This window comes from Orcinus orca, chromosome 3 (assembly GCF_937001465.1).
Source record: "Orcinus orca chromosome 3, mOrcOrc1.1, whole genome shotgun sequence".
NCBI lineage: Eukaryota > Metazoa > Chordata > Mammalia > Artiodactyla > Delphinidae > Orcinus > Orcinus orca.
Window position 1 is genome coordinate 157,203,240 of NC_064561.1, and position 18,715 is coordinate 157,221,954.

General features: G+C 47.7%; 2 protein-coding genes across 3 annotated transcripts in view; one reads left to right on the forward strand and one right to left on the reverse strand.

Annotated features, from left to right (window-relative positions):
* SLC45A2 (solute carrier family 45 member 2) overlaps positions 1-2,220 on the forward strand; it is a 33,891-nt gene extending 31,671 nt beyond the window's left edge. For both annotated transcript variants that reach the window (XM_033421303.2, XM_004266020.3), the window contains exon 7: positions 1,458-2,220. In XM_033421303.2, coding sequence (XP_033277194.2) covers positions 1,458-1,682 — 225 coding nt within the window. In that variant the 3' untranslated portion in view covers positions 1,683-2,220. The remainder of the gene's footprint in view (positions 1-1,457) is intronic.
* Positions 2,221-5,884: 3,664 nt separating this feature from the next.
* RXFP3 (relaxin family peptide receptor 3) lies at positions 5,885-16,681 on the reverse strand. The gene is given in 5 exon segments (XM_049707883.1): positions 5,885-8,252; positions 8,255-8,297; positions 8,299-8,866; positions 8,868-9,523; positions 16,592-16,681. Coding segments are annotated over 5 exon segments (1,479 nt in total). The 3' UTR covers positions 5,885-8,130.
* Between the last annotated feature and the right edge of the window lie 2,034 nt (positions 16,682-18,715).

Genomic DNA, 18,715 nt, shown 5'->3' on the forward strand with positions numbered 1-18,715 from the left:
TAAAGAACTATCCCTCCACGAGGGAGTTGGATGGTACTAGGCCCAAAACACAGAGGCTTTGGACTCAGAGAACCCTGGATTCAAATCCTGCCCCCCCCTTTTGACAGCTATGTGACACTGGGGATCTTATTCATTTATTTATTAAATATCACTCAAAATGAGTTCATGTTTAGATGGGGTAATACAATCATGTTCAACAGCCACAGTGATATACATGTATGTGTGCATCCCCTCCCTCGCCTCCCCACCCTGGGCTCCTACATGTAACCACTCTCATCAGGTCTTTGTCTATTTTTCCAGTATCTTTTAATGAAAACCCAGCGATTATGGATCTGTTTTCTTATTTTCCCTTTCTTATTCAAAGGATAATGTGCGTTTTCCTGCACAATGATTTTTTCTCATTTAATAGTATAGGAATTATCATTCAAACTCTCAGAGCCTTAGTTTTCTAATCAATGAAGTGGGAATGATACACCCACCTTAGAGAGTTCTTGGAAAATTAAATGAAACCAGATAGTGTAGGTAATCTGCTTAGCATAATGCCTACCTGGCACCTGGCAAAGACTCAGAAAATGGTAGGTAGTAGTATTATTGTTATCACGGGGCTAATGATTACGATATGTGCATCGAGGGAGGTGGTAAGAATGAAATGAAGGAAGGTATGTGAAAGAGCCTTGCACAAGGCCTAGCACATATATGATACCCAATAAATGGCAATGTTATCAACCAGTTCCGACCAAATATCAAACTAATCAAATATTAATCTACTAAGCAGAAAGCAACCATATTTTGAAAGGTGGAATTACTTTTTATGTTGCTCCCCCTACACATACCTGGGATTCAACATCCTTCTGAAAATGTTTGAACCGTAACCACTAGGGAAGAGGAGGAATGGGAGACTTATTGAGCTTCTACTGCATGGTATTTATTGACTTATTGATTTATTGAAGAGATAATTTTGCGTTCTTAACCATTTAACTCCCATAGGTGTGAACGGTGGAATTTCAGACTTTGTGGCAGGTGGGGAAGAAAGGTGCAGGCAGGGGGGTGGAGCTTGAATCAGGAGTTGATAAATTGTCTTCTTGGCCGAACGTGGTCTGACACCTGCTTTTCTGTACAGTCTGTCGTGTACAGACACAACAGGAATTCTAGGAATTCTCTGACAATTTTAAAATGATTTTTAAAACATCAGTGGAAGGATAATATTTGTGACAGGGGAAACTTACATGAAATTCACATACCCGTGTCATAGAATTCTGTTGGAAGGCCACCTGGTTTACGTTCTGCGGCTGCTTTTGCGCTGCAACAGCAGAGTGGTGTAGTTGCAGCTGAGATCAACAGCCCACAAGCTGCAAGTATTTATTACCTGGCTTTTTATAGAAGAAGTTTGCTTGCTGCCTTCTGCCCTGAAGGACAGTTGGTGCAGATTGAATGCTGTTCCTGTGCTTCCCTTGCAGAGGCAGCAGGCCCGGTGCGGGGGCCCGGACGGCAGCGTGAGAGGGCAGGGCGTGGACTGCGCCGCCCTCACCTGCATGGTGCAGCTGGCTCAGATCCTGGTTGGAGGCGGCCTGGGCCTTCTGGTCAACATGGCCGGGAGCGTCATCGTCGTGGTGATCACAGCCTCTGCGGTGTCACTGATTGGCTGTTGTTTTGTGGCTCTCTTTGTTAGATATATGGATTAGGTCAATAAAGAGACATTGTTCCTAATCCCAGACACAGTGGAGCGCACGGCAGGAGATCGATCTTTTCTTTAGCTCTGCACTGTTTGTATCTGCCCATTGGATGCCGCGTGTTACGACTTCAGCTGCGGTGATCTGCCCACTCCTCACTCTCAGCCAGCCCTCTGCACATCCGTTTCCCTATTTCAGGCATCATTTGTCTTAGGAGAGACTGGGCTACGCCTCCATTCACTGGGGGCAAAGGGCAAGTGTGGGTGATGGCACCTCCCCGGGCCTTTCTCCGTCCGTCTCAGTGCAGCGGAATGGAGAGGCAGGGTCTGTTTTCCACAGGGCATTTCAGGCCTTGACGAAACCTGAGAAGCAGAATAGCACGTCCCTGTGATGCTGGGATTTATGCTGTGATGTGATTTTTTTTAAAACCTGCTGTCCATGTATAGTTGGCGGGGGGGAATAATATTTTTCGTCAAATTCACTGTAACTCAAAATATTGCCAATGATTTATTTAAAGATATTAATCCAGTCATCTTTAATTCATATTTAACTCATTCATAATTCGTGCTAATTTATAATATCCCTGACAAGTCTGCTTGAACATCTCATGCTGGAGGATTTGCTACTTTCGAAACAGCTCATCTTATTGACACAGTAAAAATCTTTCTCTCCAGTCTGCACTTTCGTTCCAGCCGCTGGAGTCTCTATGGAAGCCTTTCAAAGAACTGCCTTCCATTTCTCTTCTCCAAGTGAAGCCGTTTTCTCAGCCAGAGGTCAGCGTGGTTTAATAGAGAGACCATGAGCTTTAGAGCCGGGCCGGTTTGGGATCCTGGCTTTGCTGCTCCCCAGCAAACTACAGACCCACCCAAGCCACACTCATTCATCTGCACATTTGGGGTAATAATTCCTACCCCAGAGAGTTGCGACCATTTGTAATAACGTTAACACTTACGGAGTGCTTACCACCATTCTCAGCGTTTAACCTGTGTTAACACAGCAATCTTGAGAGAGGCTGCTGTTACTGATCTGCATTTTACAGATGAGGAAACTGAGGCAGAGAGGCATTACAGAACTCGTCTGAAGCTACACAACTCCTAAGTGGCAGAGCTGGGCCTCGACCCCAGGCACTCCGGCTCTGCTGTTTCCGGTAAGAGCAGCGCTTGGGCTGACAGTTGGTCTGCACTAGAAAAATGACAGCCATTGTCACTATTTTTGAAGGCTCACCGTCCTGCTCTCCCAGACCTCGATCCTTCCATCCCCAGCCTTTCATAAGTGTTTGTCTGAATAACACCGGATGTGCCTGAGTGGTGCGGAATGATTTGCCCCCATGTTTTTACAAGTTAAAAAAATGTTTGTGGTTCTTCCTCCTGCCTCATCTTAGAGTCTGATAGTGTAGTCGTTGCCTCAGGTGAATTTCTAGCTTATCAAAACCTCCCACGTTCGAAGGGAATTTGGAGAAAGGAAACGAGCTGCTCTGAGAACAGGAACGTGGGGATTTGGGCTGTTCTCTGGTTTTTCTCCTGTGTAGCAGGATGGATGGTTTGGTAGAGTGGCCAGGCCCCTGCAGTGTCAGCTCATTTGGGGGTAGGGGTTCCGAGAAGAGGAACCGTGCTCTGGGGGTTCTTTGGGTTCTCTTTCGCAAAACTGCTGGGGGCAAAAGGGGTGCAGGCCCACTCCCAACTTCTGCTTTCCGGGGCCCGGGGTGAGAACGCTGATGAAGGCCCATCCCTCCTCCCCCCACCCTTAGCCCCACCCAGCACTGTGAGGGCCCTTGTGTGCACCTGGGCACCTGCACACCCACAGCCTTCCCAACCCCTCCAGCCTCGACCACACCTTCAAACAGCCGCCCTCAGCCTCCCCTCGCACCTAAGTGTGCAGAGGCTCAGCGGTGTCGTTCACTTTCCGAAGGACAGGACCGCCGGAGCCCTTGTAGACTCAGGGCCACTCAGATGGGGAATTCTGATGTCTTGGGTACCGGAGCATAATCTAGAAGGTGTGGGTGTGGAGTTCAGGCTCCAGGCGGCTCTGGATTCCTTGCCATGTGGGAAGGGGTCCAGGTGGGAGGGGAGGACAGAGCAGTGCCCCCTAATAATCAGAGCCAGGGCAGGGGTCCTGGCTGCCCGGGTCTGAGGGGAGTACCAGAGAGTACCAGCCGAAGGGCAGGGCCAGATCCACTGTCACCGCGTGGCAGCCTCCCTCGCCTTCCCAGTTGCTCCAGTGGTCTCAGGCTGGGGCTGTATTCTCTCACACTCACTCTCCTCTCACCACTTGTGGGCTTCCAGGCTGCTGCAGTTCTCTTGGTTGCCTCCGTTTTGTTTTACGAACCTGATCTCTGCTGCTCTTGGGTCGTGGCTGGGGCAGTGCTAGCGTGTGTGGGGCGGCACGTCGGGGGCACCCCTGTGGATCTGGGCACTTCTGGTTTGTGTGTGTGGGGGGGAGGTGAGGGGAAGGAAGGCAGCGACTTACACCGCAGCGGTCACCCCTTCCTGCCTCCTGCAAGACACGCAGCTTGCGTATCCGGCAACAGGCTCTCTGGGCTCCCACAGTTTATCCCATTTTCTCCAGATTAACTTTTTCCAGACCGGGCTGAGCTTTCTCCTCAGAGCTGAGCGTGCTGTTGCTTCACTTATCAACCTCTGAGCCCTGCTTTCCTCCTCTCCACAGCGGCACTTATTTTCTGCCCCCCAATCGGGTCCCCCTGCCTTCTACTAGTGTATTCACTCCCAAATGAAGTTACCACATTCACATGCAAAAATATTCCATCTTCCCCAGTCTTCCTTCCTCCCTCTCCGCCTCACGTTATCCATCTGAGCACAGCAGGGTCATGACTGACTTAGAGGAGTGACCGGGGAGAACACCTGCCCCCAACCCCACAGTGTGGGTGAAGCCAGGGCTTCCAGGACCCCACGTGACACAGCACCCAGCATTACGAAAGAAACAGCACCCAGCCACCTCTCCTGCTTCACCTACCTCTTCTTGACCTCTGCAAGCTGTGGAAATGGAATTGTGTGCTGAGTTCAGTGTTTATTTCCTGATCATTTCTCCAAGGACTGCTCAGGTGATTAAAGATTTTGAAATGAATGACTGGGTGAGCTGGGAGGGTGACCTACAGCTGAGGGTCCTCTTACCTGGACCCCCCCCCAAGAAGTCAAGAGTAGTCATCTCTGACCAACAACAGGGCATCAGGGCCTGGTCTTTATTACAGGGGAAGCTCTTTGCAGATGGAACACTGGATGGGTTATGGGAGCTAGAAGGGAGAGCACACAGCCTCTCTCTCTCTCTCTCTCTCTCTCTCTCTCTCTCTCTCTCTCTCACACACACACACACACACAGAGTCACACTCAAATATTCAAATACTTTACTCCCTTAACTTCACTGAAGTTTGAATGAGTGAATAGAATCCAGTTTCAAAAGCCTTTAACCACCTTTGGGAACCTAAGTACTTGTTCTTAGTGTACCAATGACATATCCTCTCTGAGACAAAAATGTCTCATTCCCAGACAAATAAAGCAAGTATAGGGATATCTACATTCTTCACAGAAATCCTAGGAAATCCTGCAGGAGAAAGGGAAGCCACACGGCTTTGCTTCCCTCCCCCACCACGCACCTGGCATTCCAACCTCAAAGCCTTGCATCACTGCATTTCCTCAGCTTCAGACACCCTCTCTCTGTGCCCACTCCCCCGTCTCACCTGCCAGATCTGCCCATCTAAAGTGTACCTATATTCCTGGGTCCATCTCAAATACTGCTTTGGCCAGGAAGTCTCTGATCCCCCAGGAGAATCCAGCTTTCCATCCCTGTGTTCCTATAGACAGCACTTTCTTTTAGCCCTTACTGTGACATTCAACTCACTGTCCCATGACTCATTTGCCTTGTGTACATGGCGCTGTCCCCTTCTAAAGGTCAGGAACGTGTTTGTGATCCCAGCACTCAGGATAGAGCTAGGCACACAACACGCATTCATAAAATAAATTGCTGATGTCCACTGGATTTGACCATTTCCTTGTTGATGCTTTTGTCCTTGTGACAGACGGAAATCTTGGTCTTTGCTCCCTCTAGCCGTGTTCTCGGGAGTCCTCGGGTTTGGGTGGGGACGAGGTGACTCGTTTCATAGAGTATTTTCACAAAGTCCTTGCCCCCAGCCCCTTCTGTTTTTCTAGTGCCCAGAAGCACACACTTCAACATATTTCCCCCACATTATTTTATCATCCAAATTGAAAAGGCAAGTTGCTTTAATAAAGAGAATCTCTCTGTAAATGTCTAATACCAGCGTTACACATAGATACACTACCATGCTACTATTTGTTCTTTGTGGGTGTTTACTTGTTCATTTATTTTGTATTTTGGAGACATGGAGGGCTTACAGTTCAATTTTTATTAGCCCATGGGTCCTCAATATCAATGTCAGTAAGTTTTCTTTCTAAAGGGCAAAGAGAGACTGATGTGACTACTTTTAAAGAAAAGCATTTTTCTGTTTTCTGAAAAAGGTAACTTCTCAAGGCTACTCAGGATTGAGGATGCGAGGCAGCTTTTGTTTTTGTGGCAAGGCCTGAGTGTTTGCACTGTGTGTGTTAACGGAAAGCAGGGCCAGGGACGCCGGGGCCGTGCAGTTCCCATTTGCAGCCTTAAATCTCAGACGCTACTGGGAATTTCCAACAAACTCACAAAACGATTGACAGTTCCAGAGGCTCTTTAAGCAGACATGTTTGTATAATGATTATTTATGGTATTAAAATAAGCACACAGTAGGTGCCTACATCACCTGTATTTTGATCCCAAACTAGGTCGCCAAAGAGAACAACCGTAGCACCTCGGTCAAAACTGGCAGCTGGATGGGTAGATTGTTCGATCCCCACTCTGAGCAGCCTCAAGAAAGGACTACTGTGCCGTGACCGGAACAGAATTGTTATGAGAGATGTGTCACCCTTCAGATGGTCCCATACACTGGGGCTTAAGGAAGAATTCATCACGCATGTCAACGTGCTGACCACTCCTTAGAATGAATGGAACTTGGTTAAGGTAGAGTCCTGTGGGAATTCTGACTCCCTGCCTTCTCTCCTCAATGTTACGAACAATAAGAAACCCCACACCTGAAATCCTGGCGATCCCCTCAAAACAGACTCTCGGTACTCTTTTCCCTTTAGGACAGATTTTACCGGAGTCTCCCATTCCCCTTCCCACCCCACGACTCCCCCTTGAAAGATCAGACGCCAGCTTCCAGGAATTTGGGTTTCAGGAACCACATTTCTACAGCATCTCTTAATCTTCCATCTAAGCCAACGAAAAACGCGGCCGAACGATCCCCCTACTTGCTGGCCCAGAGCCTCAATCAAACCGGCATTCCGATTGCCAAAGAGTGAAGGGGGAGAGGCTGCAGGGGAGTCCCCAGTCCCAGTAGCCTGTCTACTCAGACCTGTTCAAGTTGCTCCTGGGCACAGCTCACTTGCAGCGCGCAGACCCGAACGCAAGGAGTGTCTCCAGGTACCCACACGGCTCTCAGGGGAACCCAGACGCCCAGCTTCCAGCGCGCCGCGCAGTCGCTGCTGGGGGACCCAGAGAGCCCCCTTTCTCCTTTAGGGGTCGTAGCCTGAAGAGGTCTCTCTATTCAGCCCCTCGAACTACACTGCGTCCGCTCCCTCCCGCAGAGACTCCACTCCCCCGAGAAGGGGCTCTCACACGCACGCCGGAGGGTTTTGGTCTCGGCGATCTATGAGCGCAGAGGCCATGCAGGGTCTCAGTCGGGCTCCGCGTGTGTCCGCTCTCCCCATCCCAAGTGACAAACCATACGCGCCACGGGTGGTGGCTCTCTCGCGGTGCATTTCTCCTGAGGGCGGACCAAGATTGTCACTCCTTCCTTCTAACTCCGAAGAAGTTTCTTGGTCCCATACTCTAGGCTCTCCGCCCAGCCAAGCAGCAAATCAGGCCTTCGCGCCTGGGCAGCCCCGGAGCCAAGGTGCAAAGGTTTTGTGAGTGGCTTACCCGACTGGATGCACCTTGAGGACCCCTTCAAGAGCTGGGGCGGGGGTGGGTAGTCGTTGGAACAAGTGCGCTCAGTTGTCTGCGCACCACTTGGCTGAGGCCCTCTTCCTTGTCCCCGAACTGCTTTACATTCCTGATGCCTTTCTCGGCTTCTGGGCGCCCCACACAGCCCAGCGCTGACAGCATAAGGAGAGGAAGGGGTGTGTGTGTGGAGACAAGGGGGACGGAGGCTGGTGGCTTAGTCCATTGAGACTGGTCTCGGCCACTTTGCCACCTTCCTCTCTCCACCTGGGTTCGCAGCCTCCCCTCTCCGGAGAAGGTCCCCTGGCCACTTCGTAGGCTGCTCTTTTGTGTTTCTCTCTCTCCTCGTCCCTCCTACCTCTTGATCCGGGGGCCCCCAGCATCCTCTAATCCGCTCTACTCTTTTCCGCCGAGGGAAGGCCACTTGGCAGTTCCTGCGTACCCCGGGCCTCAGCCTGCGTCAGTAGGCGGAGCTGCTGGGCAGCAGGTCGTAGCGCCCCTCGCTGTAGACCACCACGCCGGGCGGAGAGTAGAGCATGTCGGGCTCCGCGGCCTGGTGGAGAGGCGCCAGGGCCTGCCGGTCTGGTCCTCGGGCTCCGGCTTGGTGGCGGCGGAGAAAGGGCGCATTGCTAGTGAGAGAAGGCGACGCGAGGCGCCGCAGTAGATTCTCGAGCGCATTGCGGAACTCGCGGCGCACGAGGCAGTAGAGGATGGGCTTGAGGCAGCTGCTGGAGTGCGCCAGGCACACGCTCACCGGGAGCGCGTATACCTGGCACAGGAAGTACTCTCGGCTGAAGGGCACCGCGTTGAACTTGATGAGGATGTTCCAGGTGGTGAGTGCCTGATTAGGCAACCAGCACAGGAAAAAGGATAGGACCACGACGGTCACTGATTTGGTGGCCTTGGAGCGTCTCCGGGCGCTGGCTCTGGCCAGGCCTCCCCCGGCTGCTGAGGCTCCTACTTCGGTCCCTGCCACGCGGTGGTCGGAGATGAAGCGCACCAGCAGCTGATAGCACAGGCTGATGATGCCCAGCGGCGGCAAGAAGCCCAGCAGCATCTTCTGCAAGTGGTAGAGGCCCAGCTAGGACTGCCTGTCGCGGCCTAGCGACTTGTCCGGGAAGTGCACCAGGCACAACTCCTCGCCCATCACCTTGATCGTGGTGGAGAAGATGGCTTTGGGCAGCGAGGCCAGCGCAGATCAACACGCGCAGTGCTTTGGCCGAGAAGCGGCAGCTGTCCCCCAGGCTCCGGCTGCAGCAGTCACCCCCGCCGTGCCCTCGGGTCCGGTGGCTCTTAGGAGCCAAGGCCACCGAGTGGTAGCGCGCCACGCTCGTGCAGGTGAGAAAGAAGACGCTGGCGTACATGTTCATGGACGTCACTGTGGATACGATCTTCCACGTGGCCTTGCCAAAAGGCCATCTGAAGTCGAGGGAGTTTTCCACAGCTCAGAAGGGCAGGGTGAGCACGAACTGCATGTCCGTCAGCACCAGCTTGGTGACGAAGAGGTTGATGGAGGACTTGCGCCAGCCCTGCTTACTCTTCATCAGGTTGCCCGTCAGCCTCAACGCGCAAACCGCCCAGTGCACCACGCTGATGAGGATCCTCACCCGTGCCTGGGTGTCCGCGCTCTCTGCCCCGCCGCCGCCCGGGGGATGCCCTGGCGCCGCGCCGGCTGGCAACTCTAGCCCCAGCTCCCACAAGTCCTGGAGCTGCAGTGACGCGTTGCCGCTAGTGTTGGTCGCCTGCAGAAGGTCCGGCATCAGACTGAAGAGTTCTGCGAGCTCGTCCCCGCCAGCCACCTTATTCATGGTGGCTTTCGCGGCTACAGCGGCCACCTGCCTGCGCAGGTGCCTCTAGGTCAGGTTTCGGGAGATAAGCCTTAAGGGAGTCCAGCTCTCCCGGGGTTCCGGCGTGCCTGGGGGTTTTCAAAGCAGCCGCGGAAGAGAGCGCCTAGGACCGGGGCGCCAGGCGCGTCCCCGGCGAGCGGAGCTTGGCCTTGGGCGCGGGAGTTGCGCGGAGCGTCTGTTCTGAAGGGGAATTCGAGAGCCTAGGAGCACAGCATCTAAGGCGAGCGGTCGGCGTCTAGAAGTTCTCCGGCCAAGGTGGCAGTCTCCGGGTCCCTACTGTAAGAGTCAGACTTTGCCCCCTGCGTTTCCCGCTGTCACTTGGTCACTAGCGCATACCCGCCCTGCCGCTCAAGGCCGCTATTGGGGGCCCTCTCCTTCTCTTTCAAATACCTTTGTCGGTTTCCTCGGCAGTTGCGTGGACGAGGCTTCTGAACAGAGTTCTGTCTACCTCGCTCTGACTCTATGCAGGGCTTTCGATGCTGCCCTCGCGGCTTCGCATCTCCGTTTCTCCGCTGTTGTCAGCTCCCAGGGAATTGCCAGCAGCGTTCCCGCGAGTTGCATCCCCACCCGCCAAACCGAGGCCGCGGGCTCCCAAGGAGCCTGCGTAACCCCCGCGCCGTGAGAGGGGGCGCTTTCCGAGGTGCTGAACTTCGCCGCGCCCGCCACGGGGGAGCGGGGAGAGGTGCGCGGCAGGAAGAGCCCAGCGGCCAATTTCCCTTTTCCTCTTCAGCTTCAAAAGGAAATGGTCGTAACCCTTTATTTTCCTATGTTGCTGGAGAAAGTCGGCTTTGATTTGCGATCGCTTTTCCTTTCTTATTCTCAAACATAACTATTAGAATTTTTTCTTTCTCACTCCCAAATGCACAATCTTCTGCCAATTTTTCTTTTCTTTTCTTTTTTTGCGGTATGCGGGCCTCTCACTGTTGTGGCCTCTCCCGTTGCGGAGCACAGGCTCCGGACGCGCAGGCTCAGCGGCCATGGCTCACGGGCCCAGCCGCTCCGCAGCATGTGGGATCTTCCCGGACCGGGGCAAGAACCCGTGTTCCCTGCATCGGCAGGTGGACTCTCAACCACTGCGCCACCAGCGAAGCCCCCATTTTTCTTTTTAAAAGCAATGATAGTGGCCTCTTTTTTCCTGCCCAGACCTTAAATCAGATGAGGGCTCTTCCTGAATACACAAACGCCAGCTCCACTTCCCCTTATTAATTAGCTGACCACTTTAATTGGTGTCTGTGACTGTCAGGATTTTCAAAGCGTCTTCACATAACAAAACTCTGGGTTCATGTGTTGCCCTCTGCTTTGGTGTATTCTGAGAACTGAAGTGAAGCAGAGCATGTAATTGGTGTGCCGACTTTACAGACATTAGATGTTTAGCTCTCAGCCCAGAGCTCTTCAACAGATTGTTTACTCATATACAACCACACTCTACCTTGATGCAGTTGGAATAGAGGATTTCATAAGGCTGTTTTTTGGCCACCAGCCCCCCATTTCCACTACTATTATAATCAGAACTCTTAACCAGTGATTTTTTTTTTCCAGACCAGTGGAAGTAAATTCTAAGGAATCTTTTAAGTTCCTTTGGGCAACGGGAACCAATATAAACCATTTGAATTACTTCTTAAATTGAAGTTTATTTAAATGTCAGATCAACCGCTCTGGTGTAAAATGTACATTTCTTAGGATAAACTTAAGAAATTTGAAATGTTTTCCTCACTGTCCGGGACTAAACTGAAACAAAAGTATCTTACGCGTAACTGTCCTCACTCTTGCAGAGCTCGTGACTTTACTTACAGAGATAAAGAGTTTGTGCCTTGAAAGCAGAGGTGATAGAAAAAGCATAGTGAAAAAGAAACCGCGGTACCCAAAACATGTGAAGGGAAACGGAAACAATCTTGATTCCCAAGCGGGAACACAGTTCCGGAGAACACGCTTCACGGTAGTCTCTGGTCTACTCCGTTTACCCGCTAGAGGGCGCCAAGGCTTTAATCAAAACCAAAACCAAACCAAACCACTTCCTTTGAGAAGTTCTGATCTGGAGAAACTCAGCTCTGCGCGGAACCGATACACGGGTCGCTTCTGTTTACATCTCTTATCCCTGCTTTTGTAGCCTCATCTTCAAGTTTACTTTTCACTCAAATTTTTACTAGCTCTTTCTCCATCAGATTTTTATTTCTCCTTTATTTAAAAGAAGTTTAAAAAATATTTCAAGGTGCTGTTGCAAAACAAGGAAGCTTAGGGCATGCCCCGAAAGCCTTTTGCCTTGGTTTCCTAGTATGTACGTGGGAGGAATTGTGGTTTTCAAATATTCTGAGGCTAGGTGCTGAGCAGGTGATATCTGAGTCAGCTGGGAAGCTTGATTATATTTTAATATAAGTTGCTGCTCTCCTCCCAGCCCCATGCGGCCACAGAGATTCTGATTCTCAGTGGAGTCAGAAAGGGGCTCAACAATCTACATTTTACAAACATTCTTCCAGGTGATACTAATTTTCCCCCAAGTTTGGGAACATCTGGATTAACTTTTATTCCTTTTCTGTCTCTCCATGTGAAAAAATTTAAGTCCCAAAGAAATATTAATGTCCACTGGTGGTTGATCACATACTAGGATTGGAAGCAAAGGAAGAGAAGGGGGTCTCAACAGGTTTCCTTAAAATCACATTTAGGCCCAATAGTGATATTTTCTTCACTGTAGGACAGGGGGGACCATGAGCTCCTGAGGTCTGCCAGGCCTTGAGTACTTGGCAGCAGGACTCAGACTGAGTCCCTAGGAGAGGCTCTTCCCAAGTGTGACTCCCAGAGAATGCTGCCAGAGTGCTTCCGGGCCTAGAAGGCTCTTCATTTCCAAGTCTGTTCTCTGAAAATGAAGCACACGTGTGAGCAGGAATTTATAGCATCACTTAATTAAGTCTGTGTCATGGAAGGAAAAAATCCCTTTTCAAATAAGTTCTTTTTCAGTATGACCTTAAGATATTTTAGACCATTTTTCTTAAAGGCAAGGGCCATGTTTTTCTCAACCAGCATCTAAAATATTCAAAGAGAGAGGCTTATCAGTCATGGTCAAATATCATTTAGGTATACTGTTAAAATATTACCAAAATCTTACCATATAAATTCCTAACGTAAAATTTGGAAAGTTGACAATGTTGTCAAATTGTATGTTGATCCATAAGGATCAACCTTATGGAAAAATTAAAAGAGGGGCTTTTTTAGTTGGTTTTAACCCAGCTGTTACCCCTCCTCCTGCCCCATTAATCTAATTGTGTGTCAAGTTTTATTACTGAGGATCCACACTTGTCAGTCTGTTTTCCCAAGTTAGTACCTTTGCTAACAATGTTCTTGTGCAAGTTCTTCCTCTATTGTCATCTCTCTCTTCCCCCACTTCAACATATTTCGATGTTACTTACACTGTTTAATATTACTGGCCAAAGGTTACTGTCTGGGGGGAAGCTTTCTGAATTCTCCGAGAAATAGGTATTGATCGTTTCCCCTCTTGATTATCACAGAACCCTCTATTAGCACACCTGTTAAGACATGCCTCCCTATCAAGAAGTGCTGTGGCTCTTTCTGAATATGTCTCGTCTTGTTTAAGAGTGTCAGCCTGGCAGGGCAGAGCGTGTATCATCATCATTGTTGTTTGCCCTTAGTGCTGGGCTCAGACTTTTCACATGTATGGGCACAGGACACACTTATTGATTGGACTCTGCATTCAGATGCAATCTTCCTACTAAGGCAATTCCTTCAAAGGTAACTTACAAGTTTCCCCTAACTATCTACTCCTATAGAATATCCAAGTCTAACTCCAGGGAATTGATTTATTTTAAAAACCTTTCATTTTTACCTAAGCTAGACCTCCATCTATAAAGCCACCTGCACATTAAAACCACTTAAAAATATTGATGCCCAGTGCCGACCTTACACCAATAAAATGGGAATCATTTGTTAAGAGTAAGATATGTGGTTCCATAGGGCTTATTATAAAAAATTGCAGCTCCCCTACAGCTGGACCATCCATATTTCTTTTGCACAGAGGCACATTCGAATCTTTTAACCGATTCTTTTGCTATATACTGCATAACTCTGGTTGAAATACTTATATTGGTATTTTATTTTTTCATTGTAGGCATTAATAGTTTACTCCCTACCATGGAAGGTGAAAGTTTAGCTTTTTTCTCACACATCCTCTCCTTCCACTTCTCCCAACATTCTGACACACCCCCCAGTTTATTTATATTGTACTTTTGAAAGATCCGTCCCCAGCATTTTCACTGTAATGACTATGTAAACGTTAACAACTGAGCCATATATAGTATATGATTGTTATTCTTTTCTTTCACAACTTTTTGTCTCCATTGGAATTAATAATTATCTTTGTTACTAAGGTAGGAAAGACCAAGTAGAAGCTACTAGAACTGCTTCTACGTACCAAAATAGTAAACCAAAACCATACCACCCACCTGAAGGAATCTTGGAGGAATAAGTGTTATCATCAAGGATTTCAAAGACGCAGAGGTGGCAGTGAAGCAGCAGCTATTTCCATTTAGGACAACAGGCACTGCTGCATCTTGCCCACATTTTCAGTGATCTGCTGGCTCACTTCTTCGGCGTTGGGCAGCATCTGGGGTCACAGCTCCTGCAATGCCCACCAGATCTCTTCCTTCAACTTTTTTGAGTCATCAGCCAGCCACATATGCAGCTCCACGCCAAAAGGTGTCATCTTCTCCTGCAGGCCTCTCACTGGCGATATCGGAGGCAGTGAGAGAGAGACGTGGACCCAAGTTTGTTTTCATGGGTTCCAGAAGAAGAATATTTGTTTTAAAAAGGAAGACAGCAGGGTAATATGTCTGGAGGTGGTTGAAAGTCCTCTTACTCCAGCTCCAAAGACTAGTTGGCCAACAGATTTAGGTAGGTTGTTCCAGCAGGTGAAGAGCAAAGAACCGAAGTTGACCCTGGGTGGGAGACCATGCTGGAAGGAATGGCACACGATGAGACCAGGACGAGCAAGTGTCAGATCACACAGAGCCTAGGAGACCATGATTGAGAGTTTGGATTTCATTCGAAACTCAAGAGCAAGCTACTGGAGGGATCTAAGTAGGTTTAGAGATGCTGTTGGTGCCTTGCCCATCTCCCCTCCTTACATGCCATTTCCCTAGTTGCCAACTTGACCTTCAGATACCAGCTCCTGTGACTCTTTCCCAGTGGCCTTTCTCTGAAGCTGCTTTGCTTGTTTGTGGGGCTGCCTATAGGTGTTGCCTAAGGTGGACTTAATCTCCCACTCTCACCTCTCAGAGGAGCCTACAACAAATGACTGATGGAGGTTGGTGTATAGGTACCCCAGCTTCCTTGTCCCTTTGTCAGAGTAACTCTGATTATGTGTTTTAACTTATTCCCCAGAATTTAGAGATAAGCTTTAGCTGGCAGAGTGGCAACTTGTTTGACGATACATGCTTATTGGGTTTCTCCCGTTCCCTGTCACACTTAACTTTCAGTGTCTTCAGGGGCCTCCTTCCAAATAAACTACTTTCACTAGAATTTTTGGTTCTGGATCTGATTTGGGGAGAGTCCAAATCAGAACAGCAGGGGAATTATGCAATCCAGTTCACACATTATAAAGACCATACTGATTGGTGAAACAGTTATAAGGCATGAAGGGTGCAAACTGGGAGCCTGGAAAAACACTACTGCAACAGTCTAGGTGGGAGATGGTGGCATCTTGCCTTAGTCGATTCAGGCTGCTATAACAAAAACACCAGAGACCAGGTAAAGGAAACAACAAACACTTATTTATTACAGTTCCAGATTCTGGGAAGTCCAAGATTAAGGCACTGGCAGATTTGGTGTCTGGTGAAGGCCTAGTTCATAGAAGGTCATCTTCTATTCTTCTATGCTGGGTCCTCCATTGCAGAAGGGGCAAGAGAATTTTCTGGGGTCTCTTCTATAAGGGCACTAATGCCATTCATGAAGGCTCTATCCTCATGACCCAATCTCCTCTCAGAGGTCCCACCTTCTAAAACCATTACATTGTGGGTTAGGATTTCAACCCATGAATTTTGATGGGACATAAACATTCAGTCCAGCTTAAGGGTGGTGACTGTGGAGATGGAGAGAAGTCCTGACTTGAATTTTTATTTGGACAGTAGAATCACCAGGATGTGGTAATGATGATGGGTTGGAAGGGGTTAGAGGTGAGAGGAAAAGTAGTTTCCAATATGTAGTAGTTTCCAATCCTAGGTGGTTAACAGACATTTAGTGTGATGGAAAGACTGGAAAATGAAAAGACTTTGGTAGAAGATCAAGAGATTTCTTATGGACATATTGCCTTTTTGACCTCCAGTTGGAGAAGTCAAACAGGCAGTTGAAAACATGGGTATGTGGAGCTTGCAAATTAGGACTGGACTGATCTTTAAAGCTATAAGAACAGATGAAATCATTCAAGGAGAGGGAGCATAGAAAAGAAGACCTGAGCCAACATGTGGTACAGGAAAGTCAGTTTCTTAAAATGAAGTTTCTATGACTTTTTTTGGAGGAAGTTATCATAATGAACATTTTAATTTTATTATCTATTTTAAAAATTAGTTCTCTTGGAGAAAACTAGAACTATCTCCACCAAGCTGAATCTGGATAATAGAGACAAATAGAAAATATTAAAAAAGAAAAGTTGAGCATATGCTTACTAGGACTAAGACCTTGAAGAATGTGATAAATATTTTCACTAAATACAGAAAATATTGATATACCATTACCTGGGGTCCTTCACAGATCAAGAGAGGCCTGGGACTCCTCCAATATTTTCCTAAGCCTCCTAATATAGATAAATATAGATACAGTTTACATAATGATATGTACTCTAATGAAAACATGCCAAAACAAATTACAAAATAATATTGTTATAATTTACATATTTACTATTTAAAAATTTGGTATTTTAATGTAAGTAAAGACTGAGTTGATGCAAAAGCCTAAGTTTGATGCCATTTGCGAGTGCAAGATCCAGATCTCCCCCCCTACTCCCTACACTCTTCCGTTCCCTCTGATGCCAACCACTGTGATAACTTTGGACCCAAAGAGGGAAGAACTCACCTTGGAGTGGGAATGATGTTTCTTTTCTTTCCTGATGTCCTCTTTGTCAATAAACAAACTTTGAACCATAGGCTGTAGAAGAGGAGGCATCATCTCCTCTCGGGCTGAGGCAATTGTAGGGCTGGACTTCAGGCTGGGTGGATGTCTGGGTGGGCTGGACTTCCCTGTGGAAGGAGTTGGGCTGAGATACTCAGATTAGGAGCCTCAAAAGAGTAGCCAAGGCTAGTAGCAGGATAAGCAGTCCTCTGTGAAATTGCTTCTCCAAGTGTTTAGAGAAGAGCTGTTAAAAACCATCGCCTGGATTTAAGTGGGAATGAAAGAAGACATTTGAATTCATGCCTACAGTGGATTGGTGCCAGGAGAGAAAATTAGCCTGGAAAAGAGTTATAGGACTGTACATTGTGACCTGACTTTCCAAGGTCATGGGTGATTCATTTGAAGTTCACATTGTTGGCAGAAGGGGCTAAACAACCACCAGGCGGATTTGTGGAGTATTCAAGCATTCCTCCTGGATTCTTGTGGTTTCTTTGCAAGTGGAATACAAGGTAGGGATGGATTTTCCTTGGGATGGGGCTTAGAAAATGAGCACTGGAGATATAAATAAAAAGTATGACCTCAAGATGGTTTCTTCATACCAAAAGTATGGTTTCAAGATGTAACAATGAGGAAATATGTCTGGTAAAGATGTGGTAACATTCATTATGTGTAAGAGAGTCATTCTGCTGTGTTTTGAAACAAGTATAAAGACTGTCTGATGTTTCGGTACTTATAATCACAGAGATAATATACTGATGTGAAAAGTTGAGTAAACATATAAAGCTATAATCCAATTAATGTCACCTATAATTAACGGGTAAATAAAGTCTAGGATGTGAGTTTGGGGTAGTTTGTTCTGGGAAGATTTCTGCTGGGCAGAAGAACTTGAGCTGGATCTAGATAAGAGAACAGGAAATTACTCCCAGAGTCAGATTAGAGAGAAGATATATAATCAGAACTTTATAGAGTCTGGGATTCTACAAAGCAAAGTGTGTTTTCAGATAAGAGAGAGCAGAAAAGGATCCATCCTCTCGAGATCCCTTTGGAGTATGTACAGGCACCGCTCACTCTGCATTACTTCTTCTTAATCTGCAAGTATCACATCTTTCGTTCCACCGTAATTATACATTGAGTTCTTACTATGTGCAATGCAATGTGTTAGGTGTTTGGACAATTAACAACAAAAACATCAATGACACAGTATGATTAATGATTGAAGTGATGATAACAATCACATGTCACATTTATTTGGATGCTGTATTATTTTCCTAGGGTTTCTGTAACAAATTACCACAAACCAGGTGGCTTAATACAACAGAAATGTATTATCTCACAGTTCTGGAGGCTAGAAGTCAGGGTGTTGGCAGAGTTGGTTTTTTCTGGAGGCTCCGAGAAGGAGACCGTCCCATGCCTCTCTCCTAGCTTCTGAGGGGGTCGAAGGTAATTTCTTGTCTTGTAATTGCATCACTCTCATCTCTGTCTCTGTCTTCAGATGGCATTCTCCTCTCCGTGTCTATCTTTGTGTCTCTATTTTATCTCCTTATAAGGACACTAGTCATTGAATTGGGATCCACTCTAATCCAGGATGACCTCATTCTAATTACTTTCATCTGCAAAGACCCTATGTCCAAACAAGATCACATTCACAGGAATCAGGGGCTAGGATTTGAACATATCTTTTTTGGGGACACAATTCTACCCACTACAGATAACAACCGTGTGCACTGTGCCAAAGGTTCTGCATTATCTCACCCAATGCTCACAATGGGTGAGGTTGATACTATTGTTATCCCAAATCTGATTTCCAGACTTTTATCCCCAGAACTCCAGAGTTGTAAATTCAACTGCTGCTTGACATTTCTACATGGTTTCTGATTTTCCTTCAGTTTTCTCAATCTTAGTAAATGGCATTACTATTCACTTAACTGTTCAAGCTTAAAATCCAAGAGTAATTCTTTATTTCTCATTTTCCCATAAAACCAGTCTAACCCAATCTAGTAGGTCCTGTTATCCTGTTCTCAAGAACAGAAACAAAAACCCTGAAGACCAAAAAATTCCTGAATTGATCTCCTTCTTCCCATTTATTCA